This window comes from Delphinus delphis, chromosome 5 (genome assembly GCF_949987515.2).
Source record: "Delphinus delphis chromosome 5, mDelDel1.2, whole genome shotgun sequence".
Lineage (NCBI taxonomy): Eukaryota > Metazoa > Chordata > Mammalia > Artiodactyla > Delphinidae > Delphinus > Delphinus delphis.
Genome location: NC_082687.1, coordinates 90,384,089 through 90,409,918, shown reverse-complemented (window position 1 = coordinate 90,409,918; position 25,830 = coordinate 90,384,089). Strand labels below are relative to the sequence as shown.

Genomic DNA, 25,830 nt, shown 5'->3' with positions numbered 1-25,830 from the left:
CCGTGTCCCCTGCATCAGCAGGCGGACTCTCAACCACTGCGCCACCAGGGAAGCCCTCATTCAGTTAATTTTTTTACTTCCTCTTTTTTTATGGTCTCAACCAACTTCAGTTTGGGTATTTGAACTCAATGCCTGAAATACACAGGCCTAAATGTTTTAACATTGTTACTTCTCAATAATAAACATAATCTAAACCTTAGCATCTACACATCTGTTTATATTATACCTATTTATATAAATAGTGAACATGGAGTTACATTAAGTTACACGTGCAAAACAGCCTGAGATTTAGAAATTAGTTGCCACCTATTTACAACCTGAAATATTAACATACTTTTACACATGTATATAAATCACAAAAAATACTCATACACAAACCTAATTTCTAATTGTTACCTAAAAATAGATTAGTATATAACATCATTATATACGTATAAAGTGTGCATATTACACACATTACATAGTATATAACAGCTTGATTTAAAGAAAAACTTTCATGGAATAAATCATGTGTGTTTCCTTAAGTAGATACAACCAATTATACCTCATTATGAAATTAAAACTCAAAATAGGGACTTCCCTGGTGGCACAGTGGTTAGGAGTCCGCCTGCCAATGCAGCGAACACGGGTTGGATCCCTGGTCTGGGAAGATCCCACATGCCGCGGAGCAACTGGACCCATGCACCACAACTACTGAGCCTGCTCTCTGGAGGCCACGTACCACAACCACATGTGCCACAACTGCTGAAGCCTGTGCGCCTAGAGCCCATGCTCCGCAACGAGAGAAGCCACCGCAATGGGAGGCTGGCACACTCAACAAAAAGTGGCCCCTGATCTCCGCAACTGGAGAAAGCCCACGTGCAGCAACAAAGACCCAACGCGGCCAAAAATAAATAAATAAATGAAATTTAAAACAAAACTCAAAATAACCAGGATGAGAAAGTTTAGTAAAATTACAGATAATAGACACTGTGAAGAGCACAGGTGCTTGCCTTCAGAGAAGCAATCAAAGCACAGCGGACGTGGCATCAGAGAACATGGACCTGGTCCTGGATGTGGCATAACCTGCTGGTACTTCAGCAGGTAAGAAACTCTTTGAGCCTCAGTTGCTGAAAATTTAAAATGAGGAAAATGAATGAGCCAATTTTTAAGACAACTGAAGCATACCTTAAGAGTTTATGATTCTATGAAAAACAGAGAAACCTCAACTAGCAACAAGCCATAGATTATAAAAGACAAATATGGGAAGGATGCAATGTTTTATTCACTTCTTATTCACAAACATGAAATTTCAATTCAAATACTAAGGATATAATGCATCAAGTCATCACTCATCAACTATGCTTTGTGTATCAAAACACTCTGAATATTTTTAGTGGAATCTTCATTTTATTCCAAATATTTGATTTCTTTCCAGTCCCCAACTCTACCAGTCCCAGGCTTCTCTTCCTTCTGTTACCTACAAGAAGCTCTGTTTAAATTAATAAATGCTTACTGAAGGGTGAACATTTCCAAGAAGGGAAAGCCCTCATTTCCTGTGGAAGTAGGAAAAAGCAGAAGAACAAAGTTCTTTTTCTATTTGACCTACGGGTCAAATAAACAGATTAAACGTTGGAGAGATATACTGAAAAATAACAGAGAAAAATTTAAATAACAATAACAATTTAAAAAAAGAATTATTTACTCCATTCCTTATTAGTTTGTCTTGGTCATTTCTAAACATCATCCTGCACATATATATCAACTTACCTGGAGACCCTAGGCTAGGCGGTAGTTAAATGTACAGGTGCCAGATCTATCTACTTAATTGCCTTGTTTCCTCCATCAAAAAGAATGCCTTTAAAACAACACCTAACAAAAGGCTTAAATAGAACCACCAGTTTTATTATTATTGCGAAGCAAAATAATTTCTAATGCAGTAACCCAATGCAAAATGAACACTTAACACTATAATGCATGATCACCTGGTATCATCTCTGAGAATTACTCTAAGTAAGCAGTAAATTGCTCAGATTCTGAGGTTTATCAAGCTTGACTTTAGCATTTCTTGGATATATATTTTGAATCTGATCTGATTCAAACCTTGAGACTAGTGCCAAAAACAGATCTAAGCTGTGCCAATCTTTTCAGGCGTTGACTTGCATATCGGAGAGAAGTGAATGCACAAAGGAGCCAGGGCAGACCCGATCTAACTTTCCCGGAAAGGACCCCAGTAAGCCTGGAGACAGGAGATAGATAAGGACTGCAGTGCATCACTGACCAACGATAACTTTTGCATCAGATCTGTGTTTGCCCTTAGAGAGGAATTTAAAAATTAGAACTTTAGCATGAACCTGAGGAACTTTATCTGTTTAAGAACAAAGTAACAGCCAACAGATAGGAGCCAATATTGAAGAATCCAAAGTAAGTGAACGTGAACCTTGTATGACACCTTTTCATTTACGTTCATATATGGGAAGGGGATGAAGAGGCAAACTTCCAGTTATAAAATAATTAAGTCGTGGGGATGCGACATACAGCATAGGGAATAGAGTCAACAATATTTTAAGAACTTTGTATAATGACGGATGGTAACCAGACTTACCGTGGTGATTACTATCTTCATAATGTATAAAAATATCAAATCACTATGTGGTACACCTGAAACTAATATAATAAGTCAATTATATTTCAATTAAAAAGAAATAACATGTGCTGGGGAAAAAAAAAGAATGAATAGGAAAACCAAATATAAACCACTGAAAAGCCACAAAAATATCAAAAATAGTATTAAAAAGATGGGTTAAAGTAATGCAATTTAGGAAAAGCTTTTTAGGCATCTCCGTTTTCAAAAAAAATTCTGTGAGATTTAAAAAAAAAACTTGTAGCATATAAAAAACTGTATTTATAAAATACAACAATCCAAAAGCTCTTTGATTTATATGCCATCAGTGGAGCTAATCATGTAAAAATCTGATAACTGATACGTGTATAATTCTCATTAAACTATCCCAATGCACAAACTTCATTAAAATAGCACTAAATGCTCCTAAAATGTAAAAATATAAGATTGACACAATAACAAACACCTATTTATTGTATTACATACAAGCCTGAAATGTTAAGTAGATATTACAGATCCCAAGAAAATTACATTTCAGATTCTCAAAACGTCCTGCTGGTGCTCTGACAACTAAAACAAGCCACCAGAGGGTTTTTAGAAGGTTGTTTTTTTTTTAAGAGGGTTTTTTTTTTTTTCAAAATTCGTAAAAAAGCAACACGTGGGGGATATAAAATACATAAAATACAAAACTTAGAAGTTTATTCAAAATTCTTTTGAATCCCTAAGGTGGCTGTAAACAGTCGGTTTTTACATGTTCATAGCTTAAAGGAATTTGAGTATCACAGTTTATGTGGATTTCTGCCCAGGAAGCCCACCAATGCTACACAGTAGTTTCGTGTTTCCATAATCCAGTCCTCACATTGCCAGTGCTATCCATACCCAGCAAGGGTCCATCCTGCCCAGTGCTTTTGATTGGTCCGTTCTGAATGGCTAAGTTGAGGCCATAAGACTTCTGCTGACTTTCAAGTTCAACTACAGTTGGCTTCCTTAATGCATCTTTTTTACTACTAGTTGAAACAGGCTTTTCAAAATTCCTGCTGCTTTTGGGAAGTGTGCTACAAGCATCACTGCTATCTTGTTGAGGCGGGTTGTACTGTCTCTCTCTGTAGGCTAAGTAAGCCCTTCGACTCCGAGAGTGTCCTTCATTACTGCCCGGCCGACTTTTCGACAGGCCATTCTGCACGCTGCCTTCCACGCTCGTGGGGATGTCATAGGCATATTCTCTGAGGACTGTGAGTCTGCTGGCCCGGTGCCCTTTACTTCTGTTTTTATGATGGCGGCTTGGGTGTACGTTTGTTCGAAATGGAACTTCTAAAGGCGCCACGTGCATTTTAATATCATTGTCCATCGAATGCTCTGTCAGACTATTGTCAAGCTGAGGTGTGGCATTCAAAGGCAGAGAGTTGGTATGGCACTGAGCTGCAGCAGCCTGCAAGTTTGTTAATTTGCAGCCCTGGGAGGAGTTTTTGAAGCTTGAGGCACTCTTGTTTGTGCATGAAGATTCTGTGCTGCTGTTGGTGCACTTGGGGGCCTCCCCGCTCGGCCCACTGGAGCTGGGGGGCTGCACGTTGACCTGGACCGAGTACGCGCTCCGGCCCGGGCAGCAAGTCATGATCCATGCGAGCCGGACGTCCTCCCTGTTGACACAATGGTGAACCACGATGAATGCACTGAGGCTCAAACACGTGGCTCCGAAAAAGAAGCTGAAAACCAAGTCTAAAGGGTAATACAAAGAAACAGCCAAGGCCCCAAACATCCACAAAGCGACATATAAGAGCAAGGTGAGGCTGGCTCCCAAAAGCTGAGAGTGGAAAGTATGCTCATTTTCCAGGGCTGATGTTGAGATGAGGGAGAGAGACAGGGAATCCTGATGATTTACTTCGCCATTTTCATTGGCTGCCAGCCTCTGCTGCTCCTCACTGGGTTCCTTCAGCTCGTATTTGCGCTCAGGATGTCTTTTCAACTGAATAAATATGCTTAGAAAGTACATACAGTTTACAAAAGTGATGAAGCTGGCAGGCCCGTAGAAGGCTCCCAAGGAGGGTTCCCATGCCATCCAGCAGCTAGGAAAGAAAATGGGGAACCAGCTCAGATGCTACACATGTCAACACACCGTTTAAGAAACTGCAGTAAACTTTAGTGCTTAGGAAACAGTTAGAAGAGAAGCAATCGACTCAGGTACGCAGAGGACACTAAATACTCACTAGGGCGCATTTGGTCGACTACCGTAATTCTTGATGTTTGCTGCCGCTGTTATGCCACAAACTATCACGGGTATACCGCCACCGATCAGGTAAAACCTAGAAAGGGCAGTGATGGAAATAAGAGCACATCAATCCAATTCATTAAGGTGGATACCTCACAGTATCTCAGTACTGCAGAAGTTATTCCTTAAAGATTCATTACTATTCCAATAATGCATTGAAGGTGAACACTTAAAGCCTGCTTTGTTAACAATAACATTTTTTAAAGTTTTTATTTACTTTGGATTTCTTTTTTTTTAAAAAAGCGTATAAGGTTTCTGAGTTAAGGAAAGCTGGTCAGCTTCTGCCACCCTGTGGACAGGCAAAGTAACAGTAAGCTACTACAGGTAGAGCTTCAGTTTATACTTTTTTCTTTTGGGGGAATGGGGCTTCTTTTAGATTCAGCTGATGAAGCAGAAAGTTAGTCCACTACATAATGGACTTTAGGATCTTACTGCGCCACAGGTCAGACTAAATACGTAATGACGTTATTTATTTATTAATGTCCGGCTAAACCTGCATATTCCAGGATGTTCTACTGCTGTGTATGCTTATCTTCAGTCAGCCGAGATTGGGACAAGAAAGATACCTGGATCCCAGCAACGCCCTGCAGCACTCAGGCCCTTCCTGACCCCTTTCCCACAGACTAGCTGGTGCAGGAAGAAATGAGGGAGACAGAGTGGCTGGTCCTATGAAGAACAACTTTTTGCGGGGAGGTACAGCTTCTTTGAGTTCTCTGAAAAGAGAACAGGGAACGTCCTACCCCGGCTAGCTACCCCTGGGTACAGCCAATCTTAATTCTGTATTTGCCAGGTCCAAAGACACAGTCCAAATGCTAACTGGCTGGATAAAGGCAATATTCGTAACACATTTTCCATACATTTTTTCTTAGTCATGCTCACAGGTACTAAAATCCTTCAATATGATATCATTGCTGAAAAAGACAGCTAATTACCCTATAAAACTATAACCCTGTCTTCTAATTTCACAGATTAGAGGCAGGCCAACGTCCGTGGCCCTGCCCTTCTTCCTGCTATGCTAATTCATAGCTGCTTCTTACCTGAAAAGAAGGCATCAGTTCACCCAAATTTATCTCGGGCTCCACATTCCTCTCTGCCACTCCTTCCCCACCCGACTCTGGGACTGCCTGTTACCAAATAACCCTTATTTTGCAGCTGTAAATCTTCTTCTCCACTGCATATTCCTTCCAGCCTATAAGTCTATTCATGTTTTCCCTATCTTCTAAAACTTTCCTTCAACCAGCACCTTCTTTCTTGCTCCCTTTGGTGACAAACCCCTGGAAACAATAGCACCATCAAGTGCCTCACCTTTGTCACCTTATTGTGAGATGAGGCCGCTTCCACCTACCATGCTACTGAAACCGCCCTCTCTGAGGCCAGCAGACTCAAGGCAAGCCCCACATCCACCCTCCAGGTAGCCGCGATGCTGGGGTTTCTTTAAGCTCAGGGACATGGGGGAAGGAGAGCATCCTAAAGGGTGAGCTTGCAGTGTCTAAAGCAAAGGGGGGGTACCTGCAGGTCACTAGGGACTGCACAGGCTTTGCAGCCCAAGCCGCCTTTTTGTTTTTAATCACCTAACAGAAAGGAAACCTAACAGAAAGCTGCATGAGGATAGGTAGGATTCCTATCTCTTAGCCAAACGCCATCCCTCAGTTCCTTTAATACCACTGACAGGGGTGTCAAATCACATCCTGCAATCTGACCATGGCCGAGCACTCCTGCTGCCCCTTCCCACCCATGGAACCGCTCTCCCCCGAATCTTCAATGTTCTCTTTCAATTCTTCCCTTTACCTGCTATGGCCCACTGATACGGCCCAGGGATCATTCTTAACTAACTTTTCTCTAGGAGAGGTTGCTCGTTATCAGTGCTTCAACGAATACACGTGAAGACATCTCCTGTCCTGTCCAGAGTACACGTAGCTCGATTTCTCTGCTGAGCACCAGACTCCCAAAATGTAAACTTTCCACGACAGAGTACTGGTGAGCCCACCTCCCCTGTGCTCACCCTCCCGGAGTCCCCGCATCTGCTTTTCCTCTATGATTTTCTCAGTTGATGGACACACCATCTGCAGAGGGGCCTTAGCGAACTGGAGTAAACACTCTGCAGCCACCTTCGAATCCTGGCACACACCCTCAAATCCAGCTGGCCATCAATCCTGGAGAAACTGCCTCAGGTGTCTGAACACGTATCCTCTCTAATCTCCATGCCACTGTTCTAGCTGCAGTCCTCACGGGGACCCCCGAATGACCTCAGTGGAATTATTAAATATGCCCCCTACCCTCCAGCATTCCAATGTATAGCCCACATTTTAACCTGGCCCCCCACCAAGGCCTGAAACGCAGTTTTCACTCTGAGTCCTACTACTGTACACTGTATACCCTAGGTTCCTGCCTCAGCCAAACTGCACTTCTCAAATTTGCTCAGCTCGCCACGAGATCCTGTATCTGTAGTGCAACCGCCATCCCTTGTGCCGGTGGTCAAGCAACTCCTAATAGCCTACCATCCCCCCGCAGAATTAATGGCTCCTTTGTTGATACTTTCAAATAACACATCTCCACTCCAGCTCTTACACAGCTGCAGCGGGTTCTTCTTTCAGATTGTCTCCTCAGACTGTAAACCCCTCAAGGGCAGGAGGTTTTCCTTCAGTCCCTGGCCCAGGGCAAGGTACACATCCAGCATTCAACACACTCAGAGACACTGATCGACTGACTTCTACTCATCCAGCACAAGAATCCATTGACAACGGATTCAGATTGTAATGGTAGGAAGAGCATGACCCCAAAACTGTTTTGTCTTTTGCAGAGAATAACCACATGGATATGTACTTGACTAGGTTAAAATCTATCCCATGACCTCAAGGAAATAGAAACAGCTCATATTTTCACAGAGCTTACTCTGTGGCCAGTACCATCTTAAGTGCTTTACAAAGTCAGTCACTTATTCCTCACAACAACTCTGTGAAGGAGAATCATTCCCACTTTGTATGAGACAGAAAGGCATAGAGAGGATACATAACTTCACAAAGCACTCCGAGTTGCAAGGCTACTTACAAGTCCATTTTTTTTACTTTCCAAAATTCACTGAGCAATTTTTTGTTATGGCCATGCTTCATTAAATTTAAGATGTACTGGACATTTAACATAAAACAGTACACAAAGATATTAGATACCTGAGCATTGGTCTTGGTGGAGGTGGCAGCTCATCAGGATCCTGGCATCTTTTAGCTTTTCTAGTGACTTGTTTGTAGATATTTCGAGCTGTCACTCCCACCCAGAGAACTGTAGCAAGGGTGGAATAATGAAGAATTATTCCAACCTAGAAAGAAGATTGAAGAATACATGAACTAAAACAAACAAAATTCCCCTTTACAATCATAAAGTACAGTAGCTGCCAGTAAACTTTATCAAAAAGATTGGTAAGTTACTTTTGAAAATCTGACTCAAAAACAGTATGAAGGTGTATTCTAATGATCAATTCCTTCGCCTGCTGATAAAACAAAGAAAGCACTCTAAAAGAGGTATAATAGAGGATCAAATCAACAGCTGGACCTAGGAGGCCCACAGACTACAACTTATACCCAAGATGACTCTAAATATATCACGGAATTCGCTCCTGGACAACAATAAGCCAAAGACATGTTACTCATAGATGCTATGTTATAAATTAGAGTTGAGTTCCCAAAGCCCATTTTAAGGAGGAATATAGAAGTCAAGGGTAACTAGAGGGTGGAAGTCACAGCACACAGAGTCAGAGACCTGAGTAGTTCTAATTCAGAGCTTTTATATATCCAAATGGTAAGTGAGCAATATAACAGATTGATCATTTTAAGTGAGTGAGCTCTGAAATCAACAAGTTTGCCTGGTTTTAAAACAAGAATCAACCCCTTATGACACCTTAGCAAGCTTGTATAACATTTCAAGCATTGTTTTCCTCATCTGTAAACTGAGAATATAAAACTACCATGAGGCTTTGAAAAAGACAGTCTATATAAAACATTTAGCACATCGCCTGGTCCCTGATAAGCAATTAAAAATATGGCAATATTTTTATTATTACTTATTAGGAGTATGGTTTTAAGAAAATAATGTCAACCTTTCCGAAATTAATGTTTCTCCTTTGAACAGTGGAAGGATTATCAATAACCATCTCTAGGGATTTTGTAGGGACTGAATGGGCACAAGACCTGAGACATAATAAGTGCTTGATAAATGATGGATAATTGAAATATATGTAAATGACACCAAGTTTCTTCCCAGAGGGGTGATGAGGGGTATGTTTATCATGTAACCTGTGTTTGAAGCAACACCAGTTAAAGATAAAATTCTAGATGAAGATATGTATGGGGCTAAGAGAGGTTTAAAATCTGTTTTTAAAAAAATAAGTACATGGGTCAATGGAGCAGAAAGGACATAGTTCAGCTTTCTTATCTAACTACTTACTATCTTTTTGATTCTTCCTTCTTATACAATGATTACAGGTAAAATCCTATTAATGAAAAGCTCCAAGGGGAAAAATAATTTGTTTTTAAAGGATGGCTCTCCAATTTCAAGAAAATCAAACTGATTGACATTATCAAACCTAGGTCAGTAATAGAAGCATTTAGACTGCTGCCTAAGGCCCATTTTAATGAGAACCGATCTGCAGTTAAACGTGGTGACATAAAAGCTCAGGTATTATTTTGCAGGGCAAGATACTAGGGTGGTCACTGTCCTCTTAATGACTAGAAGGGCTAGGAGGGTGGATCCAGCCCGGCCAAACCAGAGCGGTCAGAGTATCTTCTTATTAAGAAGAAAAGTGGCTCCTTGGTTCTCGTTAGTTTTACTGACTGCACTATAAAAGCAAAATTTACAGATATAAGTGGAACAAATAGCATAAAATAACCCTTTGAGCTACCTGGAGTCACACGAAATATTGTAAATAAAAATAGTATCCTTGGATTTGGTGCATAGAAACCAAACATTCAAAACAAATCACTGATATTGACTCAAAATGGTATACTCTACTGTTGCTAGTTTTCTCTGACACAGAGGTCAAAAGAATGAGACAGGGCTGTAAATAAGTTTAAAAACTTATTTTTTCAACAGAGGTGCAAGATGGAGAATTTTTTGGAGAATTTTCTTGTTTTAGTTCTAAGAGGTAAAACTCAACCTTTAGATTTTGAAGTGTTTCTTATGGCATTTCAAAATATGCAGAAGAAGTTTGCACACCTGAAAGATACTGAAGTCTTCTAGTTAAACAATTATTACCAATAGTGGAATTTCAGGAGTCTGATGTCACCTGCTAACAGTCACATAAGCAAATCACCGAATATTCCACAAGAACCAGAATAAAGTAGTAGGCACTGAGAACTAGCAGAGAGGGTGTTCCTGTCTTTTGAAAGGAGGGAGGTGCTTCCTATTTTATTCTCCATCAGACACTTGGGCTATACTTGAAATATAACCTCACTGTCACAATTTCTTCCAAATAAACAAGAAATACATGTGGGAAATCTGTAACCAGTTTGGAAATAAACAATCTAATTCATTAGGGCATGTAGACAATTCATTAAATGCAACAGATTAGAACTGAAGAAAGTCACCTTACCTCAGGGACGACAATATCCAAAGTTGCAAAATGGATACAAAATACTTATCCTGAACAGTCGCACTTTATATACTCGTTACCTAACCATAAACTGCTCACATACCAGAGACCAGACATTGTAACAACTGGATTTTTAACCACGAATAGAACTACAATAGTACAGCATGCACAGCCAAGTGTGCAAAAAAATGATCTTTATACTCAGTCAGATATGAATATATATAAAAATTAAGAGCTTCCACTTTTGAACGCCTGCCATGTATCCCAAAATGTATCAGACAATTTTGTGCATGCTTCTATTTCATCCTCTTAGCATCCCCATTCATTTAGCGTTACAGACAAGGAGGCGGAGGCTGAAAGAAGTTAAATCATCCACCAGAGGTCACATGGTCAGTGGCAGGGCTGCAACTCATAGTAGACCCCTCTACTCTGCGGGTCCTCTCTCAACAGGCAAGCACAGTTATTGGGGTGGGGTGGGGGACAGGACACACAGAGTCAAAGAGACTGTCATCTGAATCAGGCCTCTGCCACCCAAAGGCCCTAGTGACTTGGGGCAAGTTTTTTCAATTGTCTAAGACTCAATTTCTGTACTAATAAAATCTGTGAGTAAGAAATACTTCCTAGGGTTAATATGAAATTTAGGATGACAAACTTGCAGTAGTTGGCAAGTAGAAAGCTCTTAATACCCACGGGTTGAATCTTTCCCGATGCATCTCACATGCCACTGCAGCGGTCCTCTGGATAAAAGACATCAGAGAACACCTGAGAAGGTCAGCTGGCACGATATTTAATAGATTAAATCATGAGGTGGTAGAGCAACAAGGTAACTTAAATAAGATCCAGCCAAATCCTTTCACTGCATAGCTAAGGAAACCAAGGACCGGAAAATTAACGCTCAAGCAGTTATTCGGCAGCCCGGCACGACCCAGAACCCAGATCCTTTCCCACCTTGAGTCAACAGCCCCTTCTACTCTATCACTCAGCTTCTCCGTTCTCCTTTGGCTCCTCTTGCAAAAAGAGAGTTCAAGGCTATAGAATGTGTCCACGGCACCACCCAGAACGATGACAAAAGCAGCAGAGTGGGAAGTACCTGGCTGGTGGGGCATTTAATAACCTCAACCAATCACTTCGGGGAGGAACCTGTATTAGAACCTGTCCACACTGTTCATAAAATACGTGAGCTCTAAAAGGGAGAGAAGCCAAATCTACACCGATCGTGCGCACATACAAAAACTGCCTGTGAAAGGTGGACACGTTAGGGTTCAGTTTTAGAGGTGGAAGAAGAGCCCAAGAAACATGAAGCCCCTACTAAGGTTAGGCAACTAGTCATACGGGCTGTTCTGGCAGACACAGCTGGCTACTAACTGAATTAAGTATTAGAATAACAAAGTGAAGTAAGTCATGTCTGGGTCAGAAATAACAAGAATGATGTTATGTCTTTCACAGAGGAAGGAAAGAACACTGTTAAAAAGAAAAAAAAGAACAGAAGAAAACAACATATAAAACCTGTCCATCCCCCACCCTAGCTTTTCTGGGTAAATCCTTAACTAACAGACATCTGTTATTGAGACTCTAATAACTCAGTGCAATTCCTGCCCTTTTCATTCTAGAAATGGTACAAAATACCATTCAGGATGATGAAAGGCAGTCATCTTTACTATGGCCTCTTTCTGTTCATTTCCTTAGTGAAATAAATTTGTCTATTCCAAGAAATCAATGAATATTTTTTAGATAGAACTGAGACTATTACTACCATTGTGTGCTGAATACACTCCTAATTGTTCATGCTCAAAACAGCTCCAGGTGGAATGATTTCTACTATTAGCAAACAGAGGCCTTTTTTGTTCATTTATCCAATATCTGCTGAGCACCTACTATGCGTCAGGTCTTACACTGATTCTTGGATAAACACTGGTGAATCGAATCAATATAATTCCTGCTCCTGTAGAGCTCTGAGTCCAGAGACAACAAACAGGTAAACAACAGTCAGTCACAAAGTTTTGTAGGCACCATGGAATTTTAATAAGCACCAGAGGATAATGAGGGGAGGGGGGTGGAGGGACTGCATCTCTGAAACAGTGACAGTAAACTGAGACCTACAAAGTAAGTGGGAGTGGGCCAGGTAAAGAAGGGGAGAAAGACTGAGAAAAGAGAAGCACTGTTTTTTGTACATGTATTAAGTTGGTCCGAGATCCGTTACCTAACTTCTCATAGGCTCCCTAACAAATTTGTTTTCAGATGCATAGTAATGGCCTGAAACAGGGAAATATTCTGCACTGCTAAGAGGTAATTATATCAATAACAATAGTAGTAATAGCTAGCGTCTAACTGAGCATTTACTGTATGCCAGGCACTCCTGAGTCATTTAATCCACTCAATTCTTATGTGCGCGTGCGCACGCGCGCACACATACTTTCAACTGGATCTCATGAATACAACATTGGATTAATCATCAGCCTTAGGTTAATGACCATCCTAATGATTGGGCCAAGCACAAAAGCATAGCCTGCCTTTATTTAGTTATTTAATTACCTATTGCTAATAATAGGTGTCCAAGAATCTTTCAATAAGACAAAAAGTAAGATCTTGACAAAAACCTGTATCAAACCATATGGTCCCCTTCACCCAAGGTAATCATCACCCTGTATCCTGTGTTTATCATCCCTTTGCTTTCCTTTTTTATACAGTTTTGTTGCACTTATATATTTTCATTAAAAGTGTGCTGTTTCATTTTAGTTACATTCACCTTTATTTTAAAAAAAGATAGCAGGGTGAATGTCACTTACGGGACTTAATTTTTCACTTATATTCCTGAGATTGACTCACACTGCTATGCCTTGTTGTAATTCATTAATTTTGACTCTTGTGTAATATCACCGTTTATTCATTCACCCTCTCAGTGATCGACACTGGGGTTGCTTCCAGGTTTCTGCTACTGTGTAGAGTGCTGCTATGAATATTCACAGGCACATGCCTGTTCCACGTGTGTCAGCTCACTCTGAGCCCAGGAGCGGGACTGTGGGCCCAGGGTGTGTGAATGCTTACCTTTAGAAGGTAAAAGCCTCCTGGAGTCATCTGCTTACATTCCCACCATGTATAAATAAAACATGTGGATCCACATGTTCTTCAATACTTGGCATTGTCAGGCTTAATTTTTCTGACAGAAAAACGCATAGTATGGTAGCTATCTGAATTTGCATCTCTGTGACCACCAATGCCATGGAACATCTCTTCAGGCGTACCCTGGCCCTGTGTTTACTCTGCTGTCTGTCATTCTCGCCACTTTTCCTACAGTGCTGTGTGTGGCATTCTCACTGATTACAGTTTTTAACATACATATATATATATATATATATATATATATATATATATATATATATATATTTTATTCTAATGCTCTGTCAGTGGTTATGTATTGGGAATAGTTTCTTCTAATTTGAAACTTGTCTTTTCACTTTCCTTAGGAATCTTAATTTTTCAAAAAGATCTTATTTTTAATTTAGTTCAATGTATGTCCTTTCTAGTCATATTTAAGAAATCCCTCCTTATCCCAAGGATTATGCTATTTTCTAATATAAATGTTCACTCTTTGGTTTGGACTTATGTAAGTTTTTAATCTACCCAAAGTTGACTTTTTAAAAATGGCTTGAAGTATAGATCCATTTTAATCTTTTTCCAGTTGGATTTCCCCAGCTCCCTTAACTGTACAGTGGTCTGTCTTTACCCAACTGATGAGGCAAGTAACCTCTGTCTTGTACCAAAGCTCTGCGTGGGTCTGCTTCCAAGCTTGCTCTTCTGTGTTGGTCAATTTATCCATCCCTACACCAAACACTACAGTTTTAACTACAACAGCCTCAAAAGTTTGGATCATTAGAAGTCTTCCTATTCTACTATTTTCCAGAAGTGTCCTAGCTATCTTTGGTTCTTCTTTACTTTCATATAGATTCAAAGACCATTTTATTGAGTTTCATGAAAAATTCTCTTATCTATAGGTTAATTTAGGAGGAACTGCCACCTTTCTGATTTTAATTCTTCCTATTCTTGGACCTAATGTATCTTTCCATTTATTTAGGTCTTCTTTAATATATAATAAATTTTTACCTGCAAATCTTGAACACTTTTTATTATTTCGAAGTACTTGCTATTTTTTGATACTATATAAACGATACCTTCTCATTAATTGTTTTCCCATAGTTGCATTTCTGCATACTAGCAGCAAAATTTTGTACATTAAACTACATTTTAAAAAAACTACATTCACTTTTGCTAAACTTTCCTATTTTTTTCAAATAATTTACCTGGAAATTATTTTAGCTTTTTTAATATAAATAATCACATCATCTGACAACAACTCGATTATTATTCCCAATTTACAGGTGAGAAAACTGAGACACAAAAATGTTACATATTGAAATCGGGATCTAGAAAAGATAATTGTATTCCTATGTTCACTGCAGTGTTACAACATCCAAAAGTTGGAAACAATCTAAATGTCTATCGATAAAGAAAATGTGATGTATACATACAACGGAATATTTACTCAGCCATAAAAAAGGAAATCCTGTCGCATACTACAACATGGATGAACCTTGAGGACATTATGCTAAATGAAATAAGGCAGTCACAGAAGGAAAAATACTGCATCATTCCACTTATATGGGGTATTTACATAGTCAAGCTCACAGAGACAGGAAGTAGAACGGTGGCTGCCAGGAGCTGAGGGGAGGGGGAAATTGAAGGTTGCTGATCCGTGGGTATAATTTCAGTCATGCAAGATGAAAAAGTTCTAAAGATCTGCTGTACAACATTGTCCTTATAGTTAATAACTGTACTACACACTTAAAAATTTGTTAAGAGGGTAGATCTCATTATGTGCTTTTCTGCAATTAAAAAAAGTTAAATAAATTGCCCATAGAAACACTGGAAACAGTAGAGCTGAGATCCAAATCTAGGTAGTCTGAACTCAATACTCTGTGACACTGCTTGCTATCATGTACATAGAAAAGAGTATGCAAATAAATAAAATTTTACATATTTCCTATTCACATATTAGTTTTGATTTTTTATACTTACACTGCAAAAATACTGTTTACTAAGGCTACATATGTAATAATTTATTTGAAATTAAGAGTTGACCATATTTTTAAATTCTTTATATGTACCACAGGTAAAAAGTTTCTCATTTTTACATCTTACAGTTAAAATTTTTTCTAATTCCTACTATTTTCATAAATAGATAAAATAATTTTTAAAATCCTACTGTCGGAAAATGTCACTTCTCTTTCAATCATAGTCAGGATTTTATAAATTTTTTTAATTAAATGTTTGGCATTATAACAGGCATGACAAGTAGCACAAAATTCCCCAAGACAAAAAGACAAGCTCCATAAGTCATATATTCAGTTGTGAAACGATAATTCAGAATTTGAAGTATACTGGTAAACTGTTTAAGTGACACACAGTTTGATTTTAATTAGCTAAAGAAAAAAGCTTTAAAGAAACAATTTTCCTTTTGTAGTTAATGAAACATGACATTTCTAATAGCAAATTTTTTTCATTTCAGTTTTTTACTTTGACTTACTGCTTGGCAGACGCTGGCATTTCTGGTTTGAGTTACTCCTCCCACAAAGATCACACATGTCAGAAAAATATGAAAGCATAAGTTCACAAGCATGTGCCAGCCTTTGAGACTGATTCTAATCAAACTGTTAAAAGAAAAGGGAAAAAATAAGACCCAGGTTAGTATACTTGAAGCTGGACATCTTCAAGTTAACATTTCCAACTCATAACAGGCCAGATGTAAACGTTTGAACATTTTATTAAAACATACTATCAGACACACACACACACACACACACACACACACACACGGTTTGAGAAATCACTCAATACAGTTTCTTAACATTTAACTTTGCAGTACAGTAAAAAAGACAAGTCAAATGGAACTACTACATCCACTAAAGGCTAAACAAAATCTCCATAATAAGAAATATGTGAGCTTTTGTTAGTTACAATGTCTTATGACAGATGGATTACTTGTTTGCTTCCCAGAGATTTCTGCAAGGTGCCATGCTCTATTTTTCCTGACTTACTAGGATAACATGGTCTAAATGCCCAGTGCATTTCTTCCTGGCCTTTCATAATGAAATGCTGAAGTCTCTCTTTTTTACATCAAAATCTCCTTGTTTCTTAACTAAATACCAAGAAATGTCACATATGTCCAGCTTAAAGAGGAAAATACATTCTAGCAAAACCTCTTGTAAAGTGAATTTCTGCTTAGAAAATCCTTTCAGCTCATTACTTCTCACCATAAAATAAAAATTTCTGTAGCTTTGCCTCCAATTAACAAAAACCATATCCCACACTTAAATTCCACAAACATTCTTAAATGCTGTCTATAAAAAAGAATATCACAACAGGCAAGAATTTACAAAACAGAAATAATACCACAGTCTGGTTCTGGGAGACACATCTGCAGGTAACCAGGCTCCACCTTATCTCCCCCCCATGCCCCACCCCCCAGCCACCAACACAGACTTCCCAGATTCTTTCCCAGGTACAAACCCAGCAAAGTGACTGAGTGCTGTAGAAGATGAATTCACCATCACAGGCACTAATTATTTATGTCTTGAATTGCATGAAGTGAAGAAGGCCTGTAGGTATTCTGAAGTAATCGTCCTTACTTTGGAAGGATAGCATGGTATTAAACTCAGTTTTATCCTAATTAAATGTGAAATAAACTCCACAGACCTCTATTCACCAAGTGTTATTTCTTACCTGTGATGGTATATGTAACTGACGATGACCACTAAGAGGCAGAAGAGAAGAATGACAGCCGTGGTATAGACCACAGGGTGCAAGAGATTGGCTGCCTGGGTATAGAGTTCAGATCCCGTCAAATCCTAAGGGGGGGAAATGAAAGCATTATTCTAGGAGCACTTCTCTGGACATCTAGTTACTGAGATTTTCTCAGTGACTAAAACCTACTGATAAACAGAACTCTGGCCCTTACATCTCTTCATTTTATTCAAGGACTATGGTTCACGCTATTTTCCTCACACATTACTTTGCCCTCCTAACTCCCATGTGTTAACTACTCATGCAGTGTGTGTATACACATACACACACTCTCTTGTCTTACCATAGACCATCTGCTTTACAAATCTGAATACTGACTCTCCTATGAGGGTAATGGAGAGAGAACAGCAGTGATTCAGAAGGGCAACCACAGACCTCATCCTTTTGGATGCCCTTTCACCCACTTATCACTCTGTGCATTCACCAGCTGATAAAGCACAAAGCAGCAGCATCTTCAAGTCAATAAAGCCTAAATAGATCTCTCTAACCTCCCACAGTCAAGTTCAACAAATAGGAATGAACCAGACATGGTGCAAAGCACAGGGACAGAGTGGTAAACCGTGGTTCTTGCCCTTGAAGAGCTGAAAGTCACAGGGCACTAAGATGCACAATCAGATCACAGTAATGTTTGATGAACAAGAGAGCAGCCCGGTGATGGGAGCAAAGAGGTCAAAGATCAGTTAACAGTAAATAATAATAGCAAATCACTTACATAGCATTTACTATAATCCAGGCACGGTGCCAGCACCTTACACAGAGTAACCCTATGAGCTGGGTATATTGTTAGCCCATTTCATAGCCTGAAAAACTGAGGCACAAAGAGGTTAAGTGCTGGGAAGGAGGATTAGATCCAAAAGAGCTTGGTTACCAAGGTTGTGATCCCAAAACCAAGGCAGACAGTGCCTTCCTAAAATGAAAACAGTGGATAGCTTAATGCTTCCTTCCTTATAAAGGACCAAAGCAGGCTGGGAGGACGCCTGCACCCAGGCCGGACAACCAGGGTTTCAGGGTCAAAGCTGTAGATTTACCAGATCCTAGCACTAAACTCTCTTTCTAAACTGATTCTGAAAGCTGCAAAATGGTCAGCTGGATGTGAGAAGGCGTTCATAATGGGTGCACCTCCAATCCGGAAGTTCTTGAGACAATTCCGGAAACTAGAAAAACTAGATGAAAGACAGGAGGGAATGGGTGACAGACAAGGACACTGAAGACGGGCTCAACGGAGTAGGGAAGGAAGCAGCACATTTTCCCATAGAAGAATCAGAGACTCACTGTATAATTACAGATCCAAAAAGATCCTATTAGAACACCTTAACAAGCCCCTCAACGTAACAAATTACGAACAGAGGCCACGGAGCCTGACAAAAATCAGAGTTAATGGGCAACTGTGAGATACCACACAGAAAACTGCATTCCAGCCCAGGCACTCGACCCCACTGTGATGAGTCTCGAACATACAGTCCTTCTCTTTATTCGATAAATGTTAACTGGGTACCCACCATGGCAAGGCGCTACGCTAAGCACTGGGCATCAGCTAAATGCAGGACCCTCCAGGGCTGACAGTCTATAAACTAAGACTCGAAAAGGAAAATACAAGACAAAAGCCTACCGCCACCATTCTGAACCTGCCCTTGTGAGATGCCCGCGGGATCGGTCTATGGTACACAGCTTCAAGGTACTTGCATTCTGCTAAAAGTCCAGAATATTAGAGGAGAAATTCAAAAACTACTAGGGCAACTGGAACCAGTTAAACGCTAGCTGGAGTGCACACATTTCCCCTCGCTTCTATGAAAAGCTCCTCTTCCCATGTAGACTAAATAATTGAGGATAAACTTTCAGTGTCCAGAATGTGGTCTCTAGACTCTTTCCGTGCGCTGCCTGCTTTCCATTTCCTCCAGGAAATGTTCAAGAATATGTCACCACTTACTAGCTGTATGATTTGGGGTAGTTACTGAGATGGAGATACCACAATTATCTCATCTGGCAGGATCTGAGGAAGGGGCAGAAGGTGTGTACGCGTGTCTTCCACCAGCCTTTGCAGAGAATAACAAGACACAGGCGGCTGGATATTATCTAATAAAACATCAAAGTGCCAGCTCAGTTCTCAAAATATGTCATATACAATATTTACATTTAAAAGAAATTAGGGCTTCCCTGGTGGCGCAGTGGTTGGGAGTCCGCCTGCCGATGCAGGGGACACGGGTTCATGCCCCGGTCCGGGAGGATCCCACATGCCGCGGAGTGGCTGGGCCTGTGAGCCATGGCCGCTGAGCCTGCGCGTCCGGAGCCTGTGTTCCGCGACGGGAGAGGCCACAACAAGTGAGAGGCCCGCGTACCACAAAAAAATAAAAAAGAAATCAGTCGTTTTTCAAAAGCCAAATGTGATATAGTATGAGAAAGAAGCTAGATGTTGACACAGAGGACCCAGACTCTTAAAATTCCAAGGTAGGACTGCAGGAAGGAGCAAGTACTATTGACTGGTCACACAGAGCACTGCTTCTGCAGGGGCATTTTTGTTGTCACAACAAACTGAGCTTCCCAAGTGAAAGAGAACCTCTACTGAGAAAATGACCTTTGGAAAGGTGTGAAGAGCCAGAGAGTAAAACCGTTTAGGCTTTGCGGGCCAAGAGCAAATTGAGGCTATTATGCAGGTACTTGTTAACCACTTAAAATATAAGCATTAAAAAATTAAAAACCACTCCTAGCTTTCCAGCATTTAGAACATCAAGCAAACAAACAAATGGCAGCTGACTGGAACAGGCCTGTGGGTCAAATGTCTGCCAGGGTTTGCAGACCCGCTGCCCAGTATAAAGGAAACAGATCAAGTTAAGAAAAACCTCCTATCTTGATGACAAAAATACAAGAGAATACTATTTAAAATAACTGCGAAGATCGGGATAGGAAAGAAGAGAAGTTAAAGATTAAAACAAAAGAGGTAAAGTAGAAATCCGAATCAAAATGATTTTCAATTACATCGGTCAACAATATAGGCTTTGTGATACTATAACGAAAACATTGGTGAATGGGGTCAAAAGGTACAGATTTCCAGTTATAAAATAAAGTCCTGGCAATACAGCGTGCAGTATGGGGATTATACTTAATAATACTATATTGCATATTTGAAAGCTGCTAAAAGAGTAGATCTTAAAAGTTTTCATCACAAGAGAAAAAAATTGTAACTGTATGGTGATGGATGCTAACTAGGCTTACTGTGGTGATCATTTTGCAATATACACAAATATCAAATCGTTACACTGTATACCCGAAACTAATACAATGCTGTATGCCAATTATACCTCTACTTTAAAAAATTCAGTATCTACCTGTACAGGGAGAGGAGGTGACATCTCAAATACCCTCAAATCCTATAATTTCACTGCTACCTATGATTCTTGCTTTCACTCTTTCTCTTTTTATAAATGAAATCACTTATATTAAAAGAATTACTGGGCTTCCCTGGTGGCGCAGTGGTTGAGAATCTGCCTGCCAATGCAGGGGACACGGGTTCGAGCCCTGGTCTGGGAGGATCCCACATGCCACGGAGCAACTAGGCCCGTGAGCCACAACTACTGAGCCTGCGCGTCTGGAGCCTGTGCTCCGCAACAGGAGAGGCCGCGATGGTGAGAGGCCCGCGCACCGCGATGAAGAGTGGCCCCCGCTTGCCACAACTGGAGAAAGCCCTTACACAGAAGCGAAGACCCAACACAGCCAAAAATAAAAAAATAGACAAACAAATAATTAATTAATTAAAAAATTAAAAAAAAAAAAAAAAGAATTACTAAATACATGGTCCATAAATGGCCACTAGGAGACACCCATGAGAAAAAAAGTAGAAGTGTCATTCAGTTTGCAATATAGTGATATATAAGATAGGAAAAGTCTGTGCCTCTGGTGCTTACTCAACAGTCCATCACTAAATGGTGATCCTAGTCACTCTCTTTTATATGGTGCAAAGTTTAAGAAAATAGGCCAGAAAACGGAAAGTAAAGTTTTCCACCAAAATAAACTGCATCAATTCAGAGAATATTAGAATACCAGAAAGTATGTTAAAAACTGCAAAGATAGTTATTATTAAGGAACTGAATAAATGGAAGAAGAGTTTTTGAAATTCTTTGTTTACTTGACAGAGATTCACACATTTACAAGGGTTTACTTTTAGCCTAAGAATTACTAAATATGAAATTACTGGCAGTTTTAAATAATTCGTTATCATCATATCAATAATAAGAATAATTATAAATCAGTAATTGTTTAAACTCACCAGGATCTGAATAATGGAAGGAAGTCCAAAGAAAAACATCTCAGGGTACCCTCTGTTTGTCAGAGTATAAGTATTTTGAAGAGTTTGACAATAAAATAAAATTTTAAAATAGATCTGAAATCAAAAATGTAAAAAAACCCACAAAAAAACAAAAAAAAAACCCCAAGACTATGACGTCTATGTTGCTTTTAATTTTTCCCCTAAGAAACAAAGCATAACTTAAAGATTTTAATCCTCCTACCATACACCATACACAAAAGTCAAGTCCAATTAAATCACAGACCTAAATGTGAAAGGTAAAACACACTTAAAGCTTCTTAAGGCAAACAAAGGAAAATATCTTCATGATTTGGGGGTAAGCAAAGATTTCTTAAATAGGACATAAAAAAGTACTACTAAAAAAATTTAGAAAAATTAGAAACTCTGCTCATAAAAAGACAACATTAAAAGAAAAAGGCATGTGTATAGACTGAATGTGTCCCCCTCACAAAATTCGTATGTTGAAATCTAACCTCCAATGTGATGTTATTTGGAGATGCTGCCTTTGAGAGGCGATTAGGTCATAGGATGGAGCCCTTATGAACAGGATTAGTGTCCTTTTATAAAAGAGATACCAGAGAGTTCCCCTGCCCCTTCCACCATGAGAGGACACAGAGAGAAGACAGCATCTATGATCAGGAAGCCAGCCCTCATTAGATACTGAATCTGCTAGCTTCTTGATCTTGGACTTAATTAAGCCTCCAAAACTGTGAAAAAAAAATTTCCGCTGTTTGTAAACCATCTACTCTGTGGTATTCTGTTCTGGCAGTTGAATTGATTAAAACAGGCATGAACTGAGAGAAGACATTTGCAACACATAAATCCAACAGAGAGCTCCTATTCAGAACTCACGAAGAATTCCTATAAACCAGTAAGAAAACAACAGACAACCAAATTAAAACTGGCAAGACTTGAGCAATAACTTCACAAAAGGGCATACCCAAACTGCCAATATGAAAATGAAGAGGTACTCAACATGATTAGTCACCAAAGAAAGGCAGATTAAAACCACAATGATCAATCACAACACAACCACTAGAAGGCAAAAACTAAAGATTGACAATATCAAGCATTGACAAGGATGTGGAGCAATTAAAACTCATTACTGGTGAGACTGTAAACCAATAAAACCACTTTGGTCAATTGCATGGCATTACCTACCAAAGCGTATGGGTGCCTAGAACCTAGCAATTCCACTCCTGAATGCACACGTCCATCAAAAAACATGTGCATGCATATATACAATGGAATATTACTCAGCCATAAAAAGAAACGAAATTGAACTATTTGTAAACAGGTGGTTGGACCTAGAGTCTGTCATACAGAGTGAAGTAAGTCAGAAAGAGAAAGACAAATACCATATGCTAACACATACATATGGAATTTAAGAAAAAAAAAATGTCATGAAGAACCTAGGGGTAAGACAGGAATAAAGACACAGACCTACTACAGAATGGACTTGAGGGTATGGGGAGGGGGAAGGGTAAGCTGTGACAAAGCGAGAGAGTGGCATGGACATATATACCTGCCAAACGTAAGGTAGATAGCTAGTGGGAAGCAGCCGCATAGCACAGGGAGAACAGCTCGGTGCTTTGTGACCGCCTGGAGGGGTGGGATAGGGAGGGTGGGAGGGAGGGAGACGCAAGAGGGAAGAGATATGGGAACATATGTATATGTATAACTGACTCACTTTGTTATAAAGCAGAAACTAACACACCATTGTAAAGCAATTATACCCCAATAAAGATGTTAAAAAATTTAAAAAAAAACAACAAAAAACATGTGCATGAATATTTACAGCAGCTTTTTCTTGATACCAGATCCTTGCAACAACCAAAATACCCATCAACAGTAGAATGCACAAATTTTGATATCTTTGCACAATGGACTACTATGCAGCAAAAAAAAATGAATAACCTGCTGCCACATGAAAAAACGAAGATGAATCTCACAGATGTAATGATGGGAAAGAAACCAGACACAAAGAGTGCATGCTATACATTTCCACTTATATGGAACTGGAAAAACTTATCTACAGTGATAGACATCAGAAGGGTTATCTCTTGAGATGACAGTGGAAATTAACTAGAAAGAAACATACCAGAGCCTGTGAGTGCTCAAGTAAAAGTCTTTATCTTGATGGCAGCTAAATATGTGTTCACAGATAAAAATATCAAGCTATATAGTTAAGATCTGTGCACAGTGCTCAATTAGCTCAATTTAACGAAAAAAGGAAAGTGTTGGTCCCCCTTTGATTACTAATTCTACTTCATATAATTTATCCTGCAGATTTTCTAATGTGTAAAATAATTTTGTACACGGAAATTATTGGAAACAAATAAAATTGAGGAATATGCAAATAAATTATGGTGAGATCATAAAATAATATTCAGAGGTGAAAAAGAATGAGAAAGTTTTTTAATACTGATATGGAAACTTTCAGAAAGGAAATTTAGTAGTGGGATTAAGAAGACATTTCTGGAGCCTGAATTCCAATTCCAACACTAACTACCTTTGAAAACTTGGTCATGGTCCTTAGCCTCTCTATGCCTTGGTTTCTCCACCTGTAAACTGGGGGTAATAATAGTAGCAGTATACTTCATGATGTGGTCATGACGACCAAATAGGTTAATGCACATAAAGACTTGAGAGCACCTGGTATATAAATGCTTAATGAAAATTAGTCACTGCCATCACCACCCTCATATCATCCTGAAAATACCACCTTCATAAGATAGCAGCAGCAGCATAAGATATATTGTTCCATGGACATCATTATCATTGTCATAAGGTATACTGCTTCCCGGAAAAAAGCATGGTTTAGAACGTTTGTAGCATGCAACCTTCGTGTAAAAATGGAAGAAAATAGGACCATGTATTCATTTTGTTGTAATATACATGAAAATCTCTTCAATAATCTGTAAAAAACTAATCAGGGGTTACCTATTTTGTGGAGAAGAGGTGATAAGACAGAGGGTTGGGAGTTCAACTTTTCACTGTACATCAGTGTTAGAAATAACTGAAACATTTGATCCATGTGAATGTAGTACCTACTTAAGAATTATATAAACAAAAACATTGCCAGCATTCACGTTCAATTATAGAGTAAATGAAACCAAAGTTCACTTTCATTCAGCAAGTTTTATATAAACAAAGTTTAAAAACTAGACGTGTAAAAACAAACGAGTGCGCTCTGGTTTCATGTCTTTCTAGGTGAATACAATAACAAAAGGGGAATCAAGGTATAGTGATTATTTTATCTTCACTACCATTACCAATTAAGTAGTAAGTACTATCATAAATAGTTTGGCCCTACTCATTCAGTTTTTTTGTTCCCTACTGACCCCAGCTCCTAGAAAGTTTCCTGCTCAATTGGCTATTTCCAATCGTATCATTCAAACAAACCCAGTTTCTGCTTAACTTTTTTCCTTGAGAACTTGGGATATAAATGGCTATCGCAGGATGTCTACTGAACCAAACTATGGTATCTCTTCGAGATTTACAAACAAATACATTCTTTTGTATCATTTTTTAAATACAAAATTATTTAAAACCAGAGCAGGAAAAGTTTTATGGGCTAGCTGCCAAAACAGGAATTTAGACGTGCTATATAAAACCCAATATTAAGGCAGTTTTCAAGAAAAATAGCATTTTACCTATTGTTCATAGTGTCAGGCAAGGAAAAACAGATGTTGACTTCTAATTTTTTAAAGCTATTTCTTCTATCTTAGGCATGACTTATTTAAGAGTATGTATGATTTCATTAACTTTGCCTTCATGTTTCATTAGCAACTCCAAAAATCCCACATACTAACTTCATTACAATTTTGTCAACAATTTCAGATACATCTCACCTTGCTGCCTCTAGGTGGCATAGCTATATTTAAGAAAAGCGAAAGGATATTCTTTGAAAATAGAAAAAAATCTTGGTGCTATTTCTTAATTTTAAAGAATTGTGTATCACATTTTTTAAAAGATTAAAAGTATGAAAGATAAAAGAATAGCTTATTCCTTCAAGAAAAGGATTATACTAATTTAAATTGTTGAACAGCTAGGAAGTTCAAAAATAGATGTTTTAAACTGGTATTAAATTAAGTAAAAATAAAAGTTTCACATGGTACAGTGTCATGTCTTTAACAATGAAGTTTATAAAATGCCTTTTGTGTGTGTCTGTGTTTCATTTCTCTTGCCCAACTTTTTCCAGTTAACTACTAAAAAAACTT

The 25,830-nt window shown here is 39.0% G+C and overlaps 1 protein-coding gene across 2 annotated transcripts in view; it reads right to left on the bottom strand.

The window, feature by feature from the left end:
* Positions 1-3,049: 3,049 nt before the first annotated feature.
* Positions 3,050-25,830, bottom strand: part of ADGRA3 (adhesion G protein-coupled receptor A3) — a 119,260-nt gene continuing 96,479 nt past the window's right edge. For both annotated transcript variants that reach the window (XM_060012748.1, XM_060012749.1), the window contains exons 15-19: positions 17,227-17,351; positions 16,031-16,154; positions 8,036-8,181; positions 4,807-4,902; positions 3,050-4,665 (exon numbers count right to left, since the gene is read on the bottom strand). In XM_060012748.1, the coding sequence (XP_059868731.1) occupies positions 3,423-4,665; positions 4,807-4,902; positions 8,036-8,181; positions 16,031-16,154; positions 17,227-17,351 (1,734 nt within the window). In that variant the 3' untranslated portion in view covers positions 3,050-3,422. The remainder of the gene's footprint in view (positions 4,666-4,806; positions 4,903-8,035; positions 8,182-16,030; positions 16,155-17,226; positions 17,352-25,830) is intronic.